Consider the following 19,566-nt stretch of genomic DNA (forward strand, 5'->3'; position numbering starts at 1 on the left):
AACAGCAAAATCATTGCAGGGGCAGCACAGTCCCCCGTGTGAATAAAGGACACGGGACACTGTGCTGCCTTCCACTTAGGAGAGGGGGCCGCGAGGCCCCCAGCAAGCGCGAGGCCAGGGGCAGTTTGCCCCCCCTGCACCCTCCTCGTGACGGCCCTGCTGCCTACCAGCAACAGCCCCTCACACTGCTCACCAGTGCCTTCACGTCACAACAACAGGGCCAGCGTCTTACGCTTTGGCTTATTTATGAACTGGGCTGTCAACCAGAACGGCCCGCTTGGCATGCCAGAACTGTTTTCATATTGGGTCAAACTTGCACAAAGTTCATGAGTCAGTCATGCTCCCTGTTATTCTGAATGTAGCGGATACTTCAAACAGATGCACCCAGACATTTTTTTATGCAAGGAAAAGATGTAGTATGAAAAATTGTTTCCGAACATTTCCTCATGCCCCACCTTCAGGAGTATTACACCTATGAAGAACAATAAAGACTGCTCAGTAACCACGTCCATTATAGTGCGGTAGCCGCTGGAATATAGTGAAGGAAAGGTTCGTAACTAATTCAATAGGAAACCCAGAAGTGTAATTGCTCATCACTTTTGACTTGCAAGACGGGTTTTGCTGATGTTTTGCAAAAAAAACGTTTGTGTCAGGTCGTCCCAGAGCAGAGATTATGGGAACGATCCTGTACAGGTGGACCTATAATCACCAAGGCAGTCCCCCCACTAAGCTATTTGGAGGAGGAAAAAGGATGTAATCACATCAGGCTAGAGGTGGGGATGGGGAATGAGGACATTGTGAAGTTGGCGAGGGCCATGGCTAGTGGCCCTTGAGTAAACTATGGTGTAACAAAACCCTTGAAATTCATTGAAAGAACTTTAGTTAAGGGACAGTTAATGTGATCAGATTGAACGCAACAAAACTCTTGAAATTCATTCGGATGTGGGAAGTGATGATCATCTTAACTCGGTACCCCCTGCACCCCACGGTTGCAGAGCGCATGGGCACATGCATAACAGACGGGAATCAGAATGACAAACAAAATTAGAGGCCGGCAAGATAGGCCAGTGGGTTGAGCGCTTGCTGCTGTGATCTGCAGGTCGCAGGTTCAAGTCCTGGCAAGACCAACTCAGTCTTTCATCCTTCTGAGGTCGATAAATGAGTACCAACTGCAGTTGGGTGATATTGTGGGGATATGTGTTCTATGTAAAGGATCCACCCTGCCCTTGAGTCTACCATCTCCCCCCCTTGTGCCCTCTCCTACATGGCACCCCTGGACAACATCTGTCCTTGGCTTGGTACTGTACGTGGTCTGTCACGGCTGTCAACGTTGCTACTTGATGCAGGTATGAATCTGCTGAGGCCTCTTCTTGGCTCTTTCAGGAAGCTTGTCATGCAAATGCGTCTCTGACTGGGTTATCCTTATTCCCTCCTCCCCTGTGGTTGTTCACACCACCTATAATATTGCCAAGGTATTTGTAGCCTTCATAATAAGTTTATATAAAAATATAACCTTGTCCCAATCTATTCTGTGGTCCAACAAAATATATGTTTACCAATCAGAAAGACACCATTCTTCACAGAAAGACACCATGATAATTCCATACTCTCCATTCTTCACAGAAAGACACCATGATAATTCCATACTCTCCATTCTTCACAGAAAGACACCATGATAATTCCATACTCTCCATTCTTCACAGAAAGACACCATGATAATTCCATACTCTCCATTCTTCACAGAAAGACACCATGATAATTCCATACTCTCCATTCTTCACAGAAAGACACCATGATAATTCCATACTCTCCATTCTTCACAGAAAGACACCATGATAATTCCATACTCTCCATTCTTCACAGAAAGACACCATGATAATTCCATACTCTCCATTCTTCACAGAAAGACACCATGATAATTCCATACTCTCCATTCTTCACAGAAAGACACCATGATAATTCCATACTCTCCATTCTTCACAGAAAGACACCATGATAATTCCATACTCTCCATTCTTCACAGAAAGACACCATGATAATTCCATACTCTCCATTCTTCACAGAAAGACACCATGATAATTACATACTCTGCATTCTTCACAGAAAGACACCATGATAATTACATACTCTCCATTCTTCACAGAAAGACACCATGATAATTACATACTCTCCATTCTTCACAGAAAGACACCATGATAATTACATACTCTCCATTCTTCACAGAAAGACACCATGATAATTACATACTCTCCATTCTTCACAGAAAGACACCATGATAATTCCATACTCTCCATTCTTCACAGAAAGACACCATGATAATTCCATACTCTCCATTCTTCACAGAAAGACACCATGATAATTACATACTCTCCATTCTTCACAGAAAGACACCATGATAATTCCATACTCTCCATTCTTCACAGAAAGACACCTTGATAATTCCATACTCTCCATTCTTCACAGAAAGACACCATGATAATTCCATACTCTCCATTCTTCACAGAAAGACACCATGATAATTCCATACTCTCCATTCTTCACAGAAAGACACCATGATAATTACATACTCTCCATTCTTCACAGAAAGACACCATGATAATTACATACTCTCCATTCTTCACAGAAAGACACCATGATAATTCCATACTCTCCATTCTTCACAGAAAGACACCATGATAATTCCATACTCTCCATTCTTCACAGAAAGACACCATGATAATTCCATACTCTCCATTCTTCACAGAAAGACACCATGATAATTACATACTCTCCATTCTTCACAGAAAGACACCATGATAATTACATACTCTCCATTCTTCACAGAAAGACACCATGATAATTCCATACTCTCCATTCTTCACAGAAAGACACCATGATAATTCCATACTCTCCATTCTTCACAGAAAGACACCATGATAATTCCATACTCTCCATTCTTCACAGAAAGACACCATGATAATTCCATACTCTCCATTCTTCACAGAAAGACACCATGATAATTCCATACTCTCCATTCTTCACAGAAAGACACCATGATAATTCCATACTCTCCATTCTTCACAGAAAGACACCATGATAATTCCATACTCTCCATTCTTCACAGAAAGACACCATGATAATTCCATACTCTCCATTCTTCACAGAAAGACACCATGATAATTCCATACTCTCCATTCTTCACAGAAAGACACCATGATAATTCCATACTCTCCATTCTTCACAGAAAGACACCATGATAATTCCATACTCTCCATTCTTCACAGAAAGACACCATGATAATTCCATACTCTCCATTCTTCACAGAAAGACACCATGATAATTCCATACTCTCCATTCTTCACAGAAAGACACCATGATAATTCCATACTCTCCATTCTTCACAGAAAGACACCATGATAATTCCATACTCTCCATTCTTCACAGAAAGACACCATGATAATTCCATACTCTCCATTCTTCACAGAAAGACACCATGATAATTCCATACTCTCCATTCTTCACAGAAAGACACCATGATAATTCCATACTCTCCATTCTTCACAGAAAGACACCATGATAATTCCATACTCTCATTCTTCACAGAAAGACACCAGGATAATTCCATACTCTCCATTCTTCACAGAAAGACACCAGGATAATTCCATACTCTCCATTCTTCACAGAAAGACACCAGGATAATTCCATACTCTCCATTCTTCACAGAAAGACACCAGGATAATTCCATACTCTCCATTCTTCACAGAAAGACACCAGGATAATTCCATACTCTCCATTCTTCACAGAAAGACACCAGGATAATTCCATACTCTCCATTCTTCACAGAAAGACACCAGGATAATTCCATACTCTCCATTCTTCACAGAAAGACACCAGGATAATTCCATACTCTCCATTCTTCACAGAAAGACACCAGGATAATTCCATACTCTCCATTCTTCACAGAAAGACACCAGGGATAATTCCATACTCTCCATTCTTCACAGAAAGACACCAGGATAATTCCATACTCTCCATTCTTCACAGAAAGACACCAGGATAATTCCATACTCTCCCATTCTTCACAGAAAGACACCAGGATAATTCCATACTCTCCATTCTTCACAGAAAGACACCAGGATAATTCCATACTCTCCATTCTTCACAGAAAGACACCAGGATAATTCCATACTCTCCATTCTTCACAGAAAGACACCAGGATAATTCCATACTCTCCATTCTTCACAGAAAGACACCAGGATAATTCCATACTCTCCATTCTTCACAGAAAGACACCAGGATAATTCCATACTCTCCATTCTTCACAGAAAGACACCATGATAATTCCATACTCTCCATTCTTCACAGAAAGACACCATGATAATTCCATACTCTCCATTCTTCACAGAAAGACACCATGATAATTCCATACTCTCCATTCTTCACAGAAAGACACCATGATAATTCCATACTCTCCATTCTTCACAGAAAGACACCATGATAATTCCATACTCTCCATTCTTCACAGAAAGACACCATGATAATTCCATACTCTCCATTCTTCACAGAAAGACACCATGATAATTCCATACTCTCCATTCTTCACAGAAAGACACCATGATAATTCCATACTCTCCATTCTTCACAGAAAGACACCATGATAATTACATACTCTCCATTCTTCGGGGTTGCGGGCAACGCTTCTTTGGTGCAAAGGTGACACAATCATTGAGTGCCGTGCAGTCCCCGGGCAGCTGCTCTGAGATGTTCTCAGATAACACAGGGGCCTTAGCAGGTGGCACACTGTCTGTCACAGGTGTTTGGAAAAGCGTGAGTTCACCTGCAGCAAGGGGCAGTGAGCTTCAGGCAATGAGAACATGTTATCATATTCAACGTTTTCGTGTAGCAGCCAGGCCAGACTAGTCTTGTTCGCGAAGAGACTTCACACACATAAAAATGAACGTAATGTTGTGGTATCCAGTCTTTTCACTGACCAATTTTCACCAAGGATTTTTTTACTGCTTTTTTGCCATAAAATGTAGGTGGTTGGTTTGAGTGAGACATCGGCTGGCGAGAGGTCGGGGGATGGGGCAAGAGTTCTACCCTTTCATTTTTCATGCAAAAGCAGAAAGCATTGTGCATCACTGTCAAAGGGAAACAGCCAACACAACGCAAGACAAACACCCAAAACAGCAGAAACCTAGTGAAACGAAACCTGGATCCCAACTAAAGAAAACATTTTTAACACAAACCACCATAGAAGAATATGCAGCCTGCCAGACCAACATTACCATCGCAGAGAAGGGCACAGACCACTAAGAGCACTAACGAACCCTACTAAAAACTGTCTGATATGCTGCATGCTCTCAAACACCCATATACCTCTTGCACAGCAGAAACCTAAAACCACCACAAAATGCATACACTCGGCAACACCCCATTAAACACAACACTCTACAGAAAACGTAACTGATCACACCCAAATCATCCCACACACTCTCATACAACAAACACGGCCTAACCCGTACCAACTACAGAGAAACCCAGCACACAATGACCAGTTTTTCCAAACTGAAGCTAACAACAGCTCATCAAAGATCTCTCGCACTTTCCCTCTAAGTCTTCCCACCCCTTCCTTCCTTTTCAGATCTGACAGAGCACCTGGAGACAATGAAAATGGCAGCCATGCGTGGTTTAAATCACAATAACATAACATTTACAAAAATGTCACAGTGAGACATTGGTTGGTAAAAACAAAGGAAACCAAAGTTGCTGCCTCCATAAAGTCTGTGACAATAGGCCCATACGTTGCATGCGGGGAGTTGAGACCCCCTACCCACTCAGGATTTGTCCTTTACAGCTTGACATGTTAAATGTGAGCCAATTGCACAATTCCTTTGTCAAACACGGAAGGGGAGAGGATGAGATTAGCAAGTGAAAAGTGTGGCATGGAATAATCAGCTATGGTTAGGGATGTGAGGTGCGGTTTGGGGGACCAATTCGGGAGTTCTGGAACCACTTTTTGGAGTATTCCCAGCGCACACTACTTCTGACATCGCATCCCCTAAAATGGTTGTAGTACCTGGGTCACAGGAAGCCTCAGCCAGCATGCAGGAACTACTCGGGACCCAGGTATGTATAAAAAGGAAGTAACTACATTGGTTGCAGGTTCCAGTTATGAAGGATAGACAGGGGAGCAGGTGAATGCATCCTTCTAGTTTCATCTCCCATCCTGAAGTCCCTAACGGTCACCCATGGAACCCAGAGGTTGCCAGATTCTACATTCTAGATGGAATTCCACACTACCTACGCACTCAAGCAGAGACAGGCCAGGTGCACTAAGATACAACAATGGTTCATTTGAGCTTCTGTCCCTTCCTTCCCGGTGTCTTGCGATGTGGGGAGGCACATAGGAAAGTGCAGAGGAGGTGCCACATGTCTAAAACCAAGTACTTACTGAGCCGTTACATGTCGGACCCCCCTCGATCAGCTGGCACTGGGGGTGGCACTGCAGGCACTGGTTCTGCTGCGCATGCTCCCGAATCTCTCTATGAAGAAGGAAAAGAGGGTGAGAAAAACAACTATAAAGAAGGATGGCAAACTCGGCGCATGCTCTTTAGTCAGGTAACCATTCCTGGCAGGGACGCGATGAAGCCTCCGGTTTAGAGGCAGCTTCAGCATTAACCCATGATACAGGACACCGGGCAGCCACAACAACTGCAACACAACCAACTTCCGGAACGGAAAGATGGGCAACTCCTAAGCGAGGCAGAACGACCCACTGGCTCGCACTCAGGCCTACCTGCAGGCATAGCTCACAGGAAGGCCACTGACTGTTGTGGGGGACTTCCCCGTACTAGAGTCAAAGCTGCACTTTGACACCAACCAAATAAAGTACCAGCAAAACCACGTCATATTTTTATTTGATCTCGACCTTCAGCTCCTATGACACTTTCATGAGGGATGTATTTACCGCTCAGGTTCCTCTGAGCGGCCACCACTAATTAAAGCACATTCATATACATGCCAACCCTACCAATTTGGGTGGGATACTCCTGACTTTTCTGTGAAAAATATTGCTATTTTTCACGTTCTCCCGCCTAAAATACTTCTTGCCCCAATACATTCCTATGGGAAAATGTGCATCTCCTGATTTTTCTGATGAAATCTCCCTCCCAGGTGTGTAAAAACGTTGGCATGCATGAGTCTGCCCCAGCTCAGGGCGTCAAATATTTACAAGGCTTCTGAGGTAGAATGGGAGTGCTGGCCCTGCTTTGTGGTGAGCCGGCCCAGCCGGGAATCTGTGCTGCGCCAATGCTTCTTACCCCTCATAGAGGTTGCAGGTGGCCACGCAGGTGCCTTCGCGGCTGTAGTTCCGGCAGGACAAGCATTGATCTGGATCAGGCCCCCAGCAGCCCGCGTTGGAACACAGGGGGTGACAGACGTGGCCCTCTGACACTGTGGATGAACAGAGGACATTGAGACGTGAGCAGGGGAGTATTTAGCATTCAAGAGTGGTTGGGGGAGCAAGCTACAGAAAAAGTTCTGCTATTTTCCCCCCAAATGCAGTGCACGCAATTCCATACTGTCTCATTCGTACCCCCAAACCACCCACCCCAATCTACTTTTTTTTGGTAACATTAGTGGCAGATGGCATTTTAACACATAACAAAAACCATAAAACTGCAGAGTCATTACAGATGCAGGAAACCCATCTATTAGAGCTCTGTACAGGTGCTCTGGGGCAAAATACACGCCCACCTCCTAATTTGCATATTGAGTGCACCAACAGAAATGACTTCACAGAAAAGGACATCCCAAGGAGCATCATGAGTCTTTGATACTTGGAGGCACTATGTAAGTGATTTTACAATAAGCTGCCATAAGTAAGCCAATTGGCAAATAACTTTGTGGTGCAAAATACCTAAATTACACTACTTAAGCAAATAGTTACAGGCCAGAGCGAAGAAAGGGTCGTGAGGGCCTTAACGAAGGCCTCTGGGCATTACCTGAAGCCGTAATGCCCCCCTGCAAAGGGCTTATTGCTATTAGTACCCCAGCCCATAAAACCGGGGTACTAAAAGCATTTTATTTCGGTTGCAAAATGCTCTGGTGTTTCGCAACAGAAACAATAAGTTAAAAAAATAGCCACCATGGAAGGGAAAATGGAGTCCATTTTCACTTTCCATGGTGGCCATTGAAAACAAACAAAAAAAGTAAACAAACAAAATGGCCACCATGGAAAGGCAGAAGGAACTACAAGCAGTCCCTTCTCCCTTTTCATGGCAGACATTCAGAAATAAGGAAAAAAGTAAACAAAAAAAATGCCGCCATGGAAAGGAGAGAAGGGACTACACGTAGTCTCTTCTTCCTTTCCATGGCAGCATGTCACATATCGGGACCGGACGCGCTGGAGATAGAAGTGTTTTTAGTGCAGACTCGGAAATAAACTGCACTGAGAATGGGTGCGTGTGGCTGGCTGACATACCCCATAGCAGACGTTGGAGGGAGGTGAGAGTTGCCATGCTGCTGCTTACTGGGACCTTCTGTGCGCTCTGCCCACCTGTCACCTCACCCTGGTGCAGTGCAGTGTGTTCCGGTGCAAATATCTACGCTGTGTCCTAGGGCATTGAAATATGGTCTATGGGATGTTTAGGTTTTGTTCCTCATGTTGAGATGCTTAAAATGAGCTTTGCCTGATCTTTCTACAACCACATTGATGTTTCGCTGATTTCAGGCAACCATTTCATGTGTGAATGAGCTGAAATCTGGGGAAAGGAATGGGATGTCCAAATGTCATGTAGCCAGTGTCAGTTCCACTGGGCCAAGAACAATTGCACTCTGAGAGAAACCTGAACTTGTCTCACCTGCTAGTCCCCGGGTATCTGTCATCCTGGTGGCCAGGACACAGCCATCGCCTTTGGATCCAGTTCCTGGGGGTGGACCAGTGAGGGAGGATCACCTGGAGAGGGGTCTTCGGGGAGTGGAAGTGGGACACCGTATGGTGAGATGTGGTATCCCCTTCCATGTAACACCTTTTCCCCATCCTACCATGTAGGATACCTAGGAACTGAACCCCCCCTTTCCCGACTCAAACACTTTCTCATGGACAGCTTACAGTGAGTGACAAGGGACTAACCCCAGAACCGTATACCTGACATGTCCCAATACAACGGTCAGGCAAGGTCAGGTAATTACGGATCATTACAAACACCTGACTTCCATCACACTTCCCCACATGAATAAAAGGCTGAGCACGAAAGCACACTCTGAGCAAGGCAAAGCACACAAGGAGAAACAGCAGTTCCAAAATGGCAGTTTAATACGAGGAGAAAGACAGCGAGACCGGAGAGGGTTGTAAGGAGGGAAGTGCCCTTGACCTATAAAGAATGTTACTTTCGTGAGCATTGTAAAGTAAGAAACCTAAGACCAGGAACTATCTATTCTATCTATCTATTTACTCTCTTTAATCGCACCACTAACCCATAGGCCTCAGGGCGCTCAGCTAAAGCTGATCAAACCTGCACAGTGTGTCGGAGGTACCGAGGGTTCTTCCACACCGATAACCAAGGCACGGAGGAGCAACTGCTGCTGTGGTACTGTCCTTGTCTCCTACAGCAAAGCAGCGCCAGTAAAGAAATCACAAACAGTGAGTCGGAGAGATTGATACCAAACCAGCCTGTGTTCTAAACCAAGGTTACAAGCGGCAACATTGTATGAAGATATCTAAAGAGAACAGTGTGTGAGGCATGACAAGTGATGCGAATATAACTGGAAACCAAAGGAGTGACTGAACTTTGGGAGGTCAAGAAAAGACACCGGAGACAGGGTGCTCCGGCGCAAGGTGGGTGTTCATTCAAAAGTCTCTGTTAGGTATCCAACTAATGCTAAGTATAAGAAAAGGAAATCTTGAGATCGAAGTGGTCCTGCAACGGATCAAGCTAAACGCTGTGCACATTCAATAGTCTCGGATGGTTTAAAGTACACTGCAATTGGTCCAAGCCTGGCTGAGGGATGCTAGTTGGTAAAAGAAAGAGCATCTGAGCCCGGCTGAGGGGGATCTGGGGTGAATCGTAAGTCACCCAAGAAAGAATATTCTCTGAATATTGTAATAAGGGGATCTGAGCCCGGCTGAGGGAGATCCAGGGTGAACACCCAAATTGAATACTTGTGAAAGGAATATAACTCCTGCATCTTGTTTGTGTACATCAGTTAAGAAGTACAGAGACTTGGACACTGATGATCCTGATGCTGGTAATGGAACTGTATCATCGAGCCACATAAGCCAGAGTGTGTGCTTTACTAGAGTGATCCACCTTGCCCCGTGCTGAAAACGTGGGGAGGGAACGCCCCCGGCCCGAACATACTGACATATCATTTTGTGAACACTTCTTTTTTTTTCTTGAACACTACCCGACACAATTTGTAAATAAGTGGTAAGGATTGGAAATAGGTTTTTTAGTATAGGCCCTTTTATTTTGACAAGACTACACTACGACTGCATTATTATTATTTGATGGTCGTAGCTTGCTCTCATCTGTAGATTTAGGTTTAGATAGGCGTTTATCACACCCTTGCGAATGTTCAATTAACACCCTTGAACTGTGGTCCCTTGTGTATGTCTTACTGTTGATGCCATGCCTTCATTACAACTCTCATCATTATTGCTCATTACAAGAGACCCCAATAATTCCTAGTTCCTAGCCAGGTTGTAGGAAATCACCTGTTTCCGGGTTTCTGTAAAATGGAGGGATGGTGTTGGTTTCTTTGTTCGAGGTTATTCGCTCCTATAGACATGATGTAGTTGTCATTTACTATATGCAGTCATTGCACACAAAGACGGGTGCACGGTATGACCTTTGTTTACATATGGAACGTGTTTGTGATGTCGGACACTCTGCGTCCAACGTCACAAACGCTTTAGCGTCACCATCAATATAAATAATGCATTTCAAAGAAAATGGCAGTGCCTTTCCAAACACGTGGAACGCCATTTTTAATTCCGATTTTGCGGCTAAATGGACTGAAACAGCTTTGTTACTTAAACATGAGTAGAAGATTGGGTATTTTGTTTTTTTAATACTGGGGTATTTGGCAATTGTACGTTTGGCTACATACAAGTGGCTTGCTCGACATGTCGCGGTATTATGAAGTGCAGTAGTTTTGTTTATTTATGTATTCTTTGCTTGGGCAGTTTTGAGTTTCCTCATCCTCATTGGAGTAGAGGCTTTGGCTATTGATATGCACGATATTAGAGATGTTATAGTTGGAACTTTTTGTCTCTGTTTGACAACACTAGTTAGGTTGATAATAAGGAATGGTCACTATTTATATTTCTTTGCGGAATTAAAGAACGGTCCGATTGTCAATAAAATTCTGAAATATAATGATCCTTGATAGATTGCTTTTGATCTACCCTGAACCCAGGAGGCAAGGAAAGCGTTTGTGATTAGATGGGTGTAACAGTGCTGGTTAGGCACTTCAGAGGTTAGGTCCTCAGCACTTTGGACCCTTAGGATGTCTGTGTGTTGCTTCACAGGCCACATCACGCACTTTGCGGACATCATTTAACATTTTCAAAGGCAAATCTTTGGATTCCATGGATAACACCGCGGGTCTTTAGGCTCCTTAATACAGGCAACTTGCAAATGATGATTTTCTGGCACCTTTTTAGGTGGGGTACACTTTTCCATTACCATTTTATTATACAATATTTATAATACACCCATTCATATTGTTACAGGGCACGCTTGGGAAAGCATTATTCCCACTGCTGATTTCTGCTACTGGGGGCTGAATACAGTAAGCGGAAGGGCAGCTTTGACCATTTATTTCCTCCTTAATCTGAGTAAGGTAAAGGTGTTTGTACCATCCATGATTCATATTATGCAGAGCAGGAGTAGTGTACAGTTCATAAGAAACATAATAGACAGACAGGTGATGGGATGCAATGGTGGTGGTTGCAAGAGCACACAGCAAGCAAGACATGTTGGTATGATTTAGGATACAGAGATAAGCACTGACCTAGGTGGTGTTGTCTGTAAGTGCTAACTTGTCTTATGAGGTCCTTCACTTATGATCATTTTTTATGTGCATTTTTAGCTCCCTCAACCCCTTTAATGATTTACTGGCTGGGGACCCGGTGTTGCCCGTGTCTCATGTGCCATGGAGGATGTTGCTCTTGTCCTCTTGTCGGCAGGTCTTGCTTTAGGTTGCTCTGTTGTCTCATGTGCCCTGGAGGAGGTTGCTCTTGTCCTCTTGTCGGCAAGTCTTACTTCAATTTGCTCTGGTGTCTCATGTGCCCTGAGGATGTTGCTCTTGTCCTCATGTCAGCAAGTCTTGCTTCAGTTTGCTCTGGCATCTCATTTGCCCTGGAGAAAGTTGCTCTTGTCCTCTGGTCAGCAAGCCGTGCTGGTGTTTGCTGTTGTGTTTCAGAAACTCTTGATATTGATTTTCGCTTTGCATCAGATGGAGCTTTTCCACGTGATGTTCGTTTTTTTTGCGTCATGTTTCAGTCACTCAATGGATTCAGCTCATTTGAGAAAATGTGTAAGAAAGATTGATTGATTGTGCTCTCTTCGCGTGAATGAACTTAAGCAAACTGTAACCTTGCCATTTCCCATATTGGGGGTGGTGTGATTAAAACAATATAACATTATTTTTTTTATTCCATTTAAACATGCTTTAATAAACACTTTCGAACTGTATACAGTAGTAATCAATTTTAAAGGAATAACCAACACATCGAACATTTTGCTTCAGACACTTCCAAATGTTGCCTCCTTCTAGTACCTACTGTAGTGAATCAGGGTGAGCATCAGTAAATGAGGATACCTACCGAGTACATTTTCTGCATCCAAACATAGACTAAAATCTTGTCCCAGACACATGAGGAATCCATGCAAAATGTGGTAGCAGTGGGTTCAATGGTGTGGGTCTGTACAGCCGGACAAACATACACACACACATACATATAGCTTTATATATAAAGATTGAAGAAGCTTTTCAATTAAGATTGTTGATGAGAGAATCCACACACTACCTATGTTATAGTATTTTTGTTCAAACTCTGACTTAATGGGGCACTAGCACTCTGGTCACACACACTTGTGTGTTTAATCAGAAAAGTTGGCACAGACCAAGAGCCCTAGGTGGCCACCAATATCCACCTTCTGTTACCAGCATAGCTCTCCCCACCATCCTGTCCTGGAACTGCCCAGTCCCTGTCTGCTCTTATGCCCTTTGGACCACTCATTCTGTCCTGTGCCGCCCAGCTGAGCATTCTCCCTTCAAGGTAGAAAGAGGCGTCAGCTTGCAGTCATTCTAGGAAGGAGACGGCCAAGTGTGGAGAATGTATTTATTTATTTTAATTTTTATAACACGCCACATGCCCATGGGCCTAAGAGCGCACAGAAAGACGAACGAGACGCAAGAAGACAGACAGGATAAAGAGCAGAGGGGGGCTAGGAGGAGAAAGGAGAGAAAGCAAACTACGTTCAACCTGGATCCATCGAACTGCCCTGTGGAAGTGCTGTCTCTTGTCATTGTCTTACATTCCGGGTCAGTCTACCGTAAGAGTTCCGGGACTCTGGAGTACCGGCCGAAAAGGGGACAAGAGGACTGAGCACAGCCACTAGGGTCATTCTAAGAACATGCTGCAGCATTGAGCCAAACCTGGTGGCGTCTGTGAAGAAGCAAAGCGTGCCAGCTCCTCTATCCTCTGTGGAGCCAGGAGGCATTATACTCCAGAAGAGAAGTGCCAGGCAGTTTGCTAACTTTCAGGGTGCAGATCTACACATGTGCGGCTTTAATTTGCTGCGGCCTGTCTCCACCACCCTGAAAGTGGTGTGACTCCGGGCCAGACCTTGCAGTAACAAAATCATTCATCCATCTATTCAAGATTTATTTCTCCTTCAAATACCTAAGTCTAGACATAGCGCTCCCGAGTGGGTTTGTAGCACTTCCATAGTACTTCTACAATCCGAATGTCCTCTAGCCCCTGGGCTAGAAGTGCTGTCGTGACAGAGTTCAAATATCTCCTCCAGCAGCTCTAAACGTTACTATGTGCTTGAGGGTACCCAAAAGATGATAGTGTAATGAAAGTATGTCCAAAGGGAGCCTTTTGAAGCCAGGCATATATATTACCGAACTCAGCGGCCTCCATAGACTAACATTGCAATGCTTTTATGCAATATTGCCTAATGTATCATAGGATTATTTAAAACCCTGCTGAGCCACATTGGGCCATTTTGATGTACCCATGTCTTGTTTTGGCTACTTAGCTAGTATTTAAGTTCTTTGAGGACTGGGAACCTCCTCTAGTTTCTATATGAAATGCGCTGTTGGGTTTTACACTATCTCTCATTCAGCCTACCTCCTCCCGCATTGCGCCAGCTTTGATGCAGGCAACAGAAGGGAACCATGGCTCTCCCCTTGCCTGCGAGCAGACCCAGATCACTGGGTTGCAATTAAGTTTGAAGCAGCTCAGAAGGATTTTGGATTTTGGCTTTTCCTTGCAGCCCCAGCCAACCACCTCCTGAAAGAAGCATTGACAAAGGAGGCAGTTTGGGCTTTTGGTAGTTATGGTATAGGCATTTGACAGGCACTGCCATAATGGCATTGTCTGGCCATAAGATGGTGACAGCTGAAAAGTGGCGTGCCTACCTGGGCATGTGATAGCAGTGCTTGGCCAATGCCTACCCAATACTTATCCAAAAGCCACAGCTGTTGGCTTTGTCAATGCCTATTTTTGACAGGATGTCAGTGCTTCTGGTTGGGTTTGTATTGTTGAGTCTCGCTGTTGTTTTCTTCCATTACGTTGCTGTTTCTTCCCACAGTGCTTCTGCTCGGGTTTGTATTTTTGCATTTCCTGCATACCTCTCATTAGTACCCGGCATTTGCGAGCCATACCACACGGTATTCCCGTCCAAGCCGTGCGTGCCGGCTACTCTGTTCCCGGCGGAGGGCGTGTCAGCCCCTCAGCCAATGAGGAGGCTCAAAACAGGGCAATCCCCGCTCCGAGCCTCTCCATGGCTGGAGGCTTCCTTCGTCCCCGCCGGGGACTCAGGTAAGAATTTCTTTTTTCCCTTCCTCCTCCCACCCCACCCGACTTACCTTCTATCCTGCGATCTCCGGCGGGGACGATGGAAGGCTCCAGCCGTGTGGAAACTCGGAGCGAGGCCATCCCCGCTCCAAGCCTCCACGCGGCTGGAGGCTTCCATCGTCCCCCGCCGGAGACCGTGGGAGTTTTTTTTTTTTTTTCCTCCCCATCCACTCCCTTCCGCCCTACCGACCCCACTTACCTTCTTTTTTCTTGTGCTCTTGGAAGCAAACGCGCTGGGAACATTTCTGTTCCCAGCGCGTCCGCTCCCGATGGGCACCATGGAAAGGGACAACGGACTACGTTTTCCCTTTCCATGGCGGCCGCCATTTTGTTTGCCGTTTTTTTTTTTGTTCTGAAACGTGTTTCGGAACAGAAAAAAAAGCAATTAGTACCCCGGTTTAACGGCCCGGGGTACTAATGGCAATAAGCCCCTCGGTGGCGGGCCAATACCGCTCCAGCTAATGCCCCCGGTGCACCGTATAACTCGCCCCGGGGGCATTACCTGGGGCGGTATTGGCACGCCACCTCGTGGCTTATTGCCACAATAAACACTAGTCAATTACACACACCCAATACATGCATCACTGCATCCAATAGAATACAGCGGAGACGCATGCAAAATTCAGACCAGCCGTTCACATAATCTGACACTTCTGACTATCCCGCTCCCCTGACAACTTGTCACAGCACCAAATCTCTCACCTGATAAGTATGTGTTGCTGCTAGGCACCTAGCCACACCCCACCCACCTTTGTGATTACTAAAAATGTACACACACATTTTAGAAATCCTTTCTTCACCTCTTGGACCGTGGCCTTCCAAAGGGGATTCAACCCCATAGCACTTTGAGGCCATACCAATGGCAGTAGGCATTATACAAGTGGCATATACCATGACATAACATATGAATTGAGTTCCTGAATGCATACTTACCTAAGACATTTTTATTGCACAAAAGCTACAATTAAGTAATTATTTCTCAGTGGACTACTCAGAAATAACACTGACAGGCCAAAGTTTGATATCACAGCATGAAAGAGTGAGCTCAAACACAAACCAGGAGGATGTGTTTTGGGCAGGCAGGGGCAGTTTGGGAGTGGGAATGGTGATAAGGATCAGCATGGCCATGGACAGTCAATGGGGAGGTAAATGGCCAAACAACACCCACAAGCAGTGTGCCGCTCCTCACGTGTGATCTCCCACTTAGATGTACCAAAATGCAATAGTTTTGGCTTATAGGTGGCATTTAAGCATCACATAATCACCTACAACAACAAGGAATATGGGAGGACGATAAAACCCTTATCAGGAGCCCTGGCAAAAGTAACTGGGACAGAAAAGAGAAAGTAAAAACCATTACAGATTATACATGAGAAACGTGGCCCAATAAACTCCTGGGAGGCTGTCAACTGGAGGAAGACAGGCATTGGATAGAGACACCAAGGCAAGACAGAAGGCCACCCATCGAGAGCCAGAAAGTGAGATAGACACATAGTGAAAGTAGAACTATCCTAAGGCCACATAAAGTGACAGATACAGAAAAAGAGACAGTGAACTGCCACAGGAAAGAGTGCTAGGTGAATCGAGAGAGCATGAGGTATGGTTAGAAAGTCCCCTGAAGACACTATAGGCTATGTTGGAGCTACCCTGACCCTCATTACGCAACCACACACCTGAGAAGAGAGACAGTGGACGAAGAGAAAGCATCTCTACAGCCACAATGGACAAAGAGAGACATATACTGAGATTGAGACAAGGGCAAAGACGCACAAACAGCGAGGTTCAGGCAGCGTCTGGCGCGGGCCGAGACTCTTACCGCACGTCTTCCATGGCCGGTTCGTCTTGATGTCGGTTCCCTGCTTGCGCTCGCGGAAGACGGTGCTCCATTTTATGGTGTTGTAGTAGCAGAGCTGACTGTTGTCTGTGATGTACACCTTGCCAGCACTGATCTCCCGTAGGGACCGGAAACCCAGAGACGTCAGGTTCTGATTCTTCATCACCAGTAAGGAGAAACCACGGCTGCAGTGGAACAAGAGGGGTCACGCTGGCCTGTAGAAACACGTTCACTAACCCCCAATCCACCCCTAGGGCCACCCCCTCATGCAAAACACCCAAGTGGGTGGCGCAGTTCATTTTTTTTCCGGCGCCCGACAATGGGGACTTAACGGGGCATTACGGCCCCGGCGGTCCCTACGGCCAGGCCCCGGAAAAATAAAATCCCCATTCCCATTGAGTCCTATTGGACGCAATGGGAATGGGGAGGATGGATGTACCGGCACTGTGTGCAACAGTGCCGGTGCATCCGTCAAGGTCTGGGAGCGAGTACCTTTCCACCCGCCAGGTCAGACCTGGCGGGCAGAAAGGCACCCACTCGCAGAACTCGTAATTTGTCGGTCCAGAAAAAAAGGTACCGGCAAGCTTACCGGTACAGTTGTTTCCGGACCGGCAACCTTGTAATGATCATGTCAACAGACTATCACTGCACCAAATGGCCCTAACAATGAATAACAATGAAAGTAGTTTAACAGTGGTGTGCCTGCTGCGTCACTGCTAGCTTGGCATTCTCAGAACGTTCTAAAGAACCTACCCAGCTGGGTCAGTATTCAAAACAACAAATGAACAGTGCTTGCCTCGGCTGAGCACTATCTGCGCCATTTGTTGATTGTCTTTTGTATGAATTGAGCTTTCCTGTGAGATATATATGTATATATATTTTCTGTGGCTACAGATCACACTGTGATGTAAACCAAAATTACCGCACGAACACTGACTATTGTTACATTTGTTAATTCACAACAGGAGTGTGTTGTTCTTTGTTGGGTTCCGTGACCCTGTTCATTTGTTGTTTTGAACATTTCGTTAGTAGGTCATTTTGGTAGTGAAAAAAGAATTAATTTTCTGTATAGGGAAATATAATAGAAAACATTGTTTTTGTTAAAACTTTAAACCAAAAAGATATTTAAAAAACGAAATAACCTTAACGAAATCATGACATAATTGTCATATATTTTAAATCCGATTTAAAAATGCCTGTTAACCAATATTAATTAATTTAATAACGTTATCCTTACTTTCTTTTCTTTTTAAACAACCCCTGGTTCGAATCCCAGGTAGGGAAGATAACGTTAAAAGTTATAAATCATAAACCGAAAACTGTACAACTCGTGGCATGAGCCCTTAAGAGTATATATTGCTGTAGACACAATGAAGTGTTATACACAACACGGGATTTCTTTTTTTAGTGGGTTCTGCTACCGTACCAACCACCATATTTGCAAAGATTGAAAACAAATGTTTGAAACTTTTTTGCAAATCAAAAAGAATTGGAATACAATGTGAACACATATTAAGGTTTGCATGGAGCCAGCCTGCAATTCTAATCAGCCCCCCTTCTCCTAAGGTTTTTTGTTTTTACCAATGATGTGGTTGTTGGGAGGAGTGAACTATGAATGGTAACAAAGGGGAGGGATATCTACTAGTTTGCATTAGGTTTCACTAGAGCGTAGTATGGCTTGTGGCCGTGAGGTGAAAAGGGAGGTTTAAAGGGGGGATCCCACAATTAAATACAACTTAGATATAGTGAAGGGTGCAATGGCATCGGCCAAAAACATCATTTTATATCTTTTTTATTTAAAAAAAGATAATGTTATCTATCAAAGATAATGTACAACCAATGTACTGCATTACAATGCGTGACATTTTAATTAAAGTACCTAAAATATCCAACTGAAGTGGTAACATCCCAAATTCTAAGGTGTGAAATGAGCACATGTAATCGCTACCACAGCATGCAAGAGGAACAAAGTCACAGCAAGTGACAGATTTTGGAGTGGTGGTGGGTCAGAAACATAAAGAGAGCGTGGGATTGGGTTGGAGCAGGGGGTGTCAAGTGTTGCTGTGGATGCGTTGCCTGGAGTAGGATTTGAACAGGGTCAGCGAGGGACTAATCAGTGCAGGTTGTGAATTGCAGGGTATGTTCCTTAGTAATGTGGCAGGTGTGTTCGATAGTGTGGGGGCCAGGGTATGAGGGTGAGCATGTGTGGCAGGGTGTATGAGGTCATTATGGAATAGGGTGTGCAGTTTAGTGTTGTTAGAAAGGTTCCTAGGATAGCACCAGAGGAGGGTATGTGGTACAATATTTGGCACAACTTGTGGAGGTTAGCATTAGGGCCAGGGTGTGTGGGCTAGAATTGGGGAAAGGCATATGGGCTATACTTATAGGTGGGGTGTGTTTGATAGCGTTGGAGTGGGGTATGTGGGTTAACATGGTTGCCACCACGGTTTATAGGGTTGATTTTGAGCAGGGTGTGCAGGATAGGGTGGAATGTGCATGGATTAGTACTACATCAGGGTTTGTGCATTGAGGAATGGTGTGCAGAAGAGGATTGAGACACAGTTCCAGGTATTTGCCAACATACATTGGGGTGGTGATAGGGCAGCATGTGTGGCATCTGATTGGGAGCATGGCACATTGGTTAATACGTGAG

The 19,566-nt window shown here is 44.8% G+C and overlaps 1 protein-coding gene across 2 annotated transcripts in view; it reads right to left on the reverse strand.

Moving 5' to 3' along the window:
- Nucleotides 1-19,566, reverse strand: part of ERBB3 (erb-b2 receptor tyrosine kinase 3) — a 364,313-nt gene that overhangs the window by 88,427 nt on the left and 256,320 nt on the right. For both annotated transcript variants that reach the window (XM_069653771.1, XM_069653770.1), the window contains 3 exons: nucleotides 16,896-17,098; nucleotides 7,302-7,434; nucleotides 6,434-6,524 (listed from right to left, as the gene is read on the reverse strand). In XM_069653771.1, coding sequence (XP_069509872.1) covers nucleotides 6,434-6,524; nucleotides 7,302-7,434; nucleotides 16,896-17,098 — 427 coding nt within the window. The remainder of the gene's footprint in view (nucleotides 1-6,433; nucleotides 6,525-7,301; nucleotides 7,435-16,895; nucleotides 17,099-19,566) is intronic.

Source organism: Ambystoma mexicanum, chromosome 3q (genome assembly GCF_040938575.1).
Source record: "Ambystoma mexicanum isolate Mex_15411 chromosome 3q, UKY_AmexF1_1, whole genome shotgun sequence".
In the NCBI taxonomy this organism is placed as follows: domain Eukaryota; kingdom Metazoa; phylum Chordata; class Amphibia; order Caudata; family Ambystomatidae; genus Ambystoma; species Ambystoma mexicanum.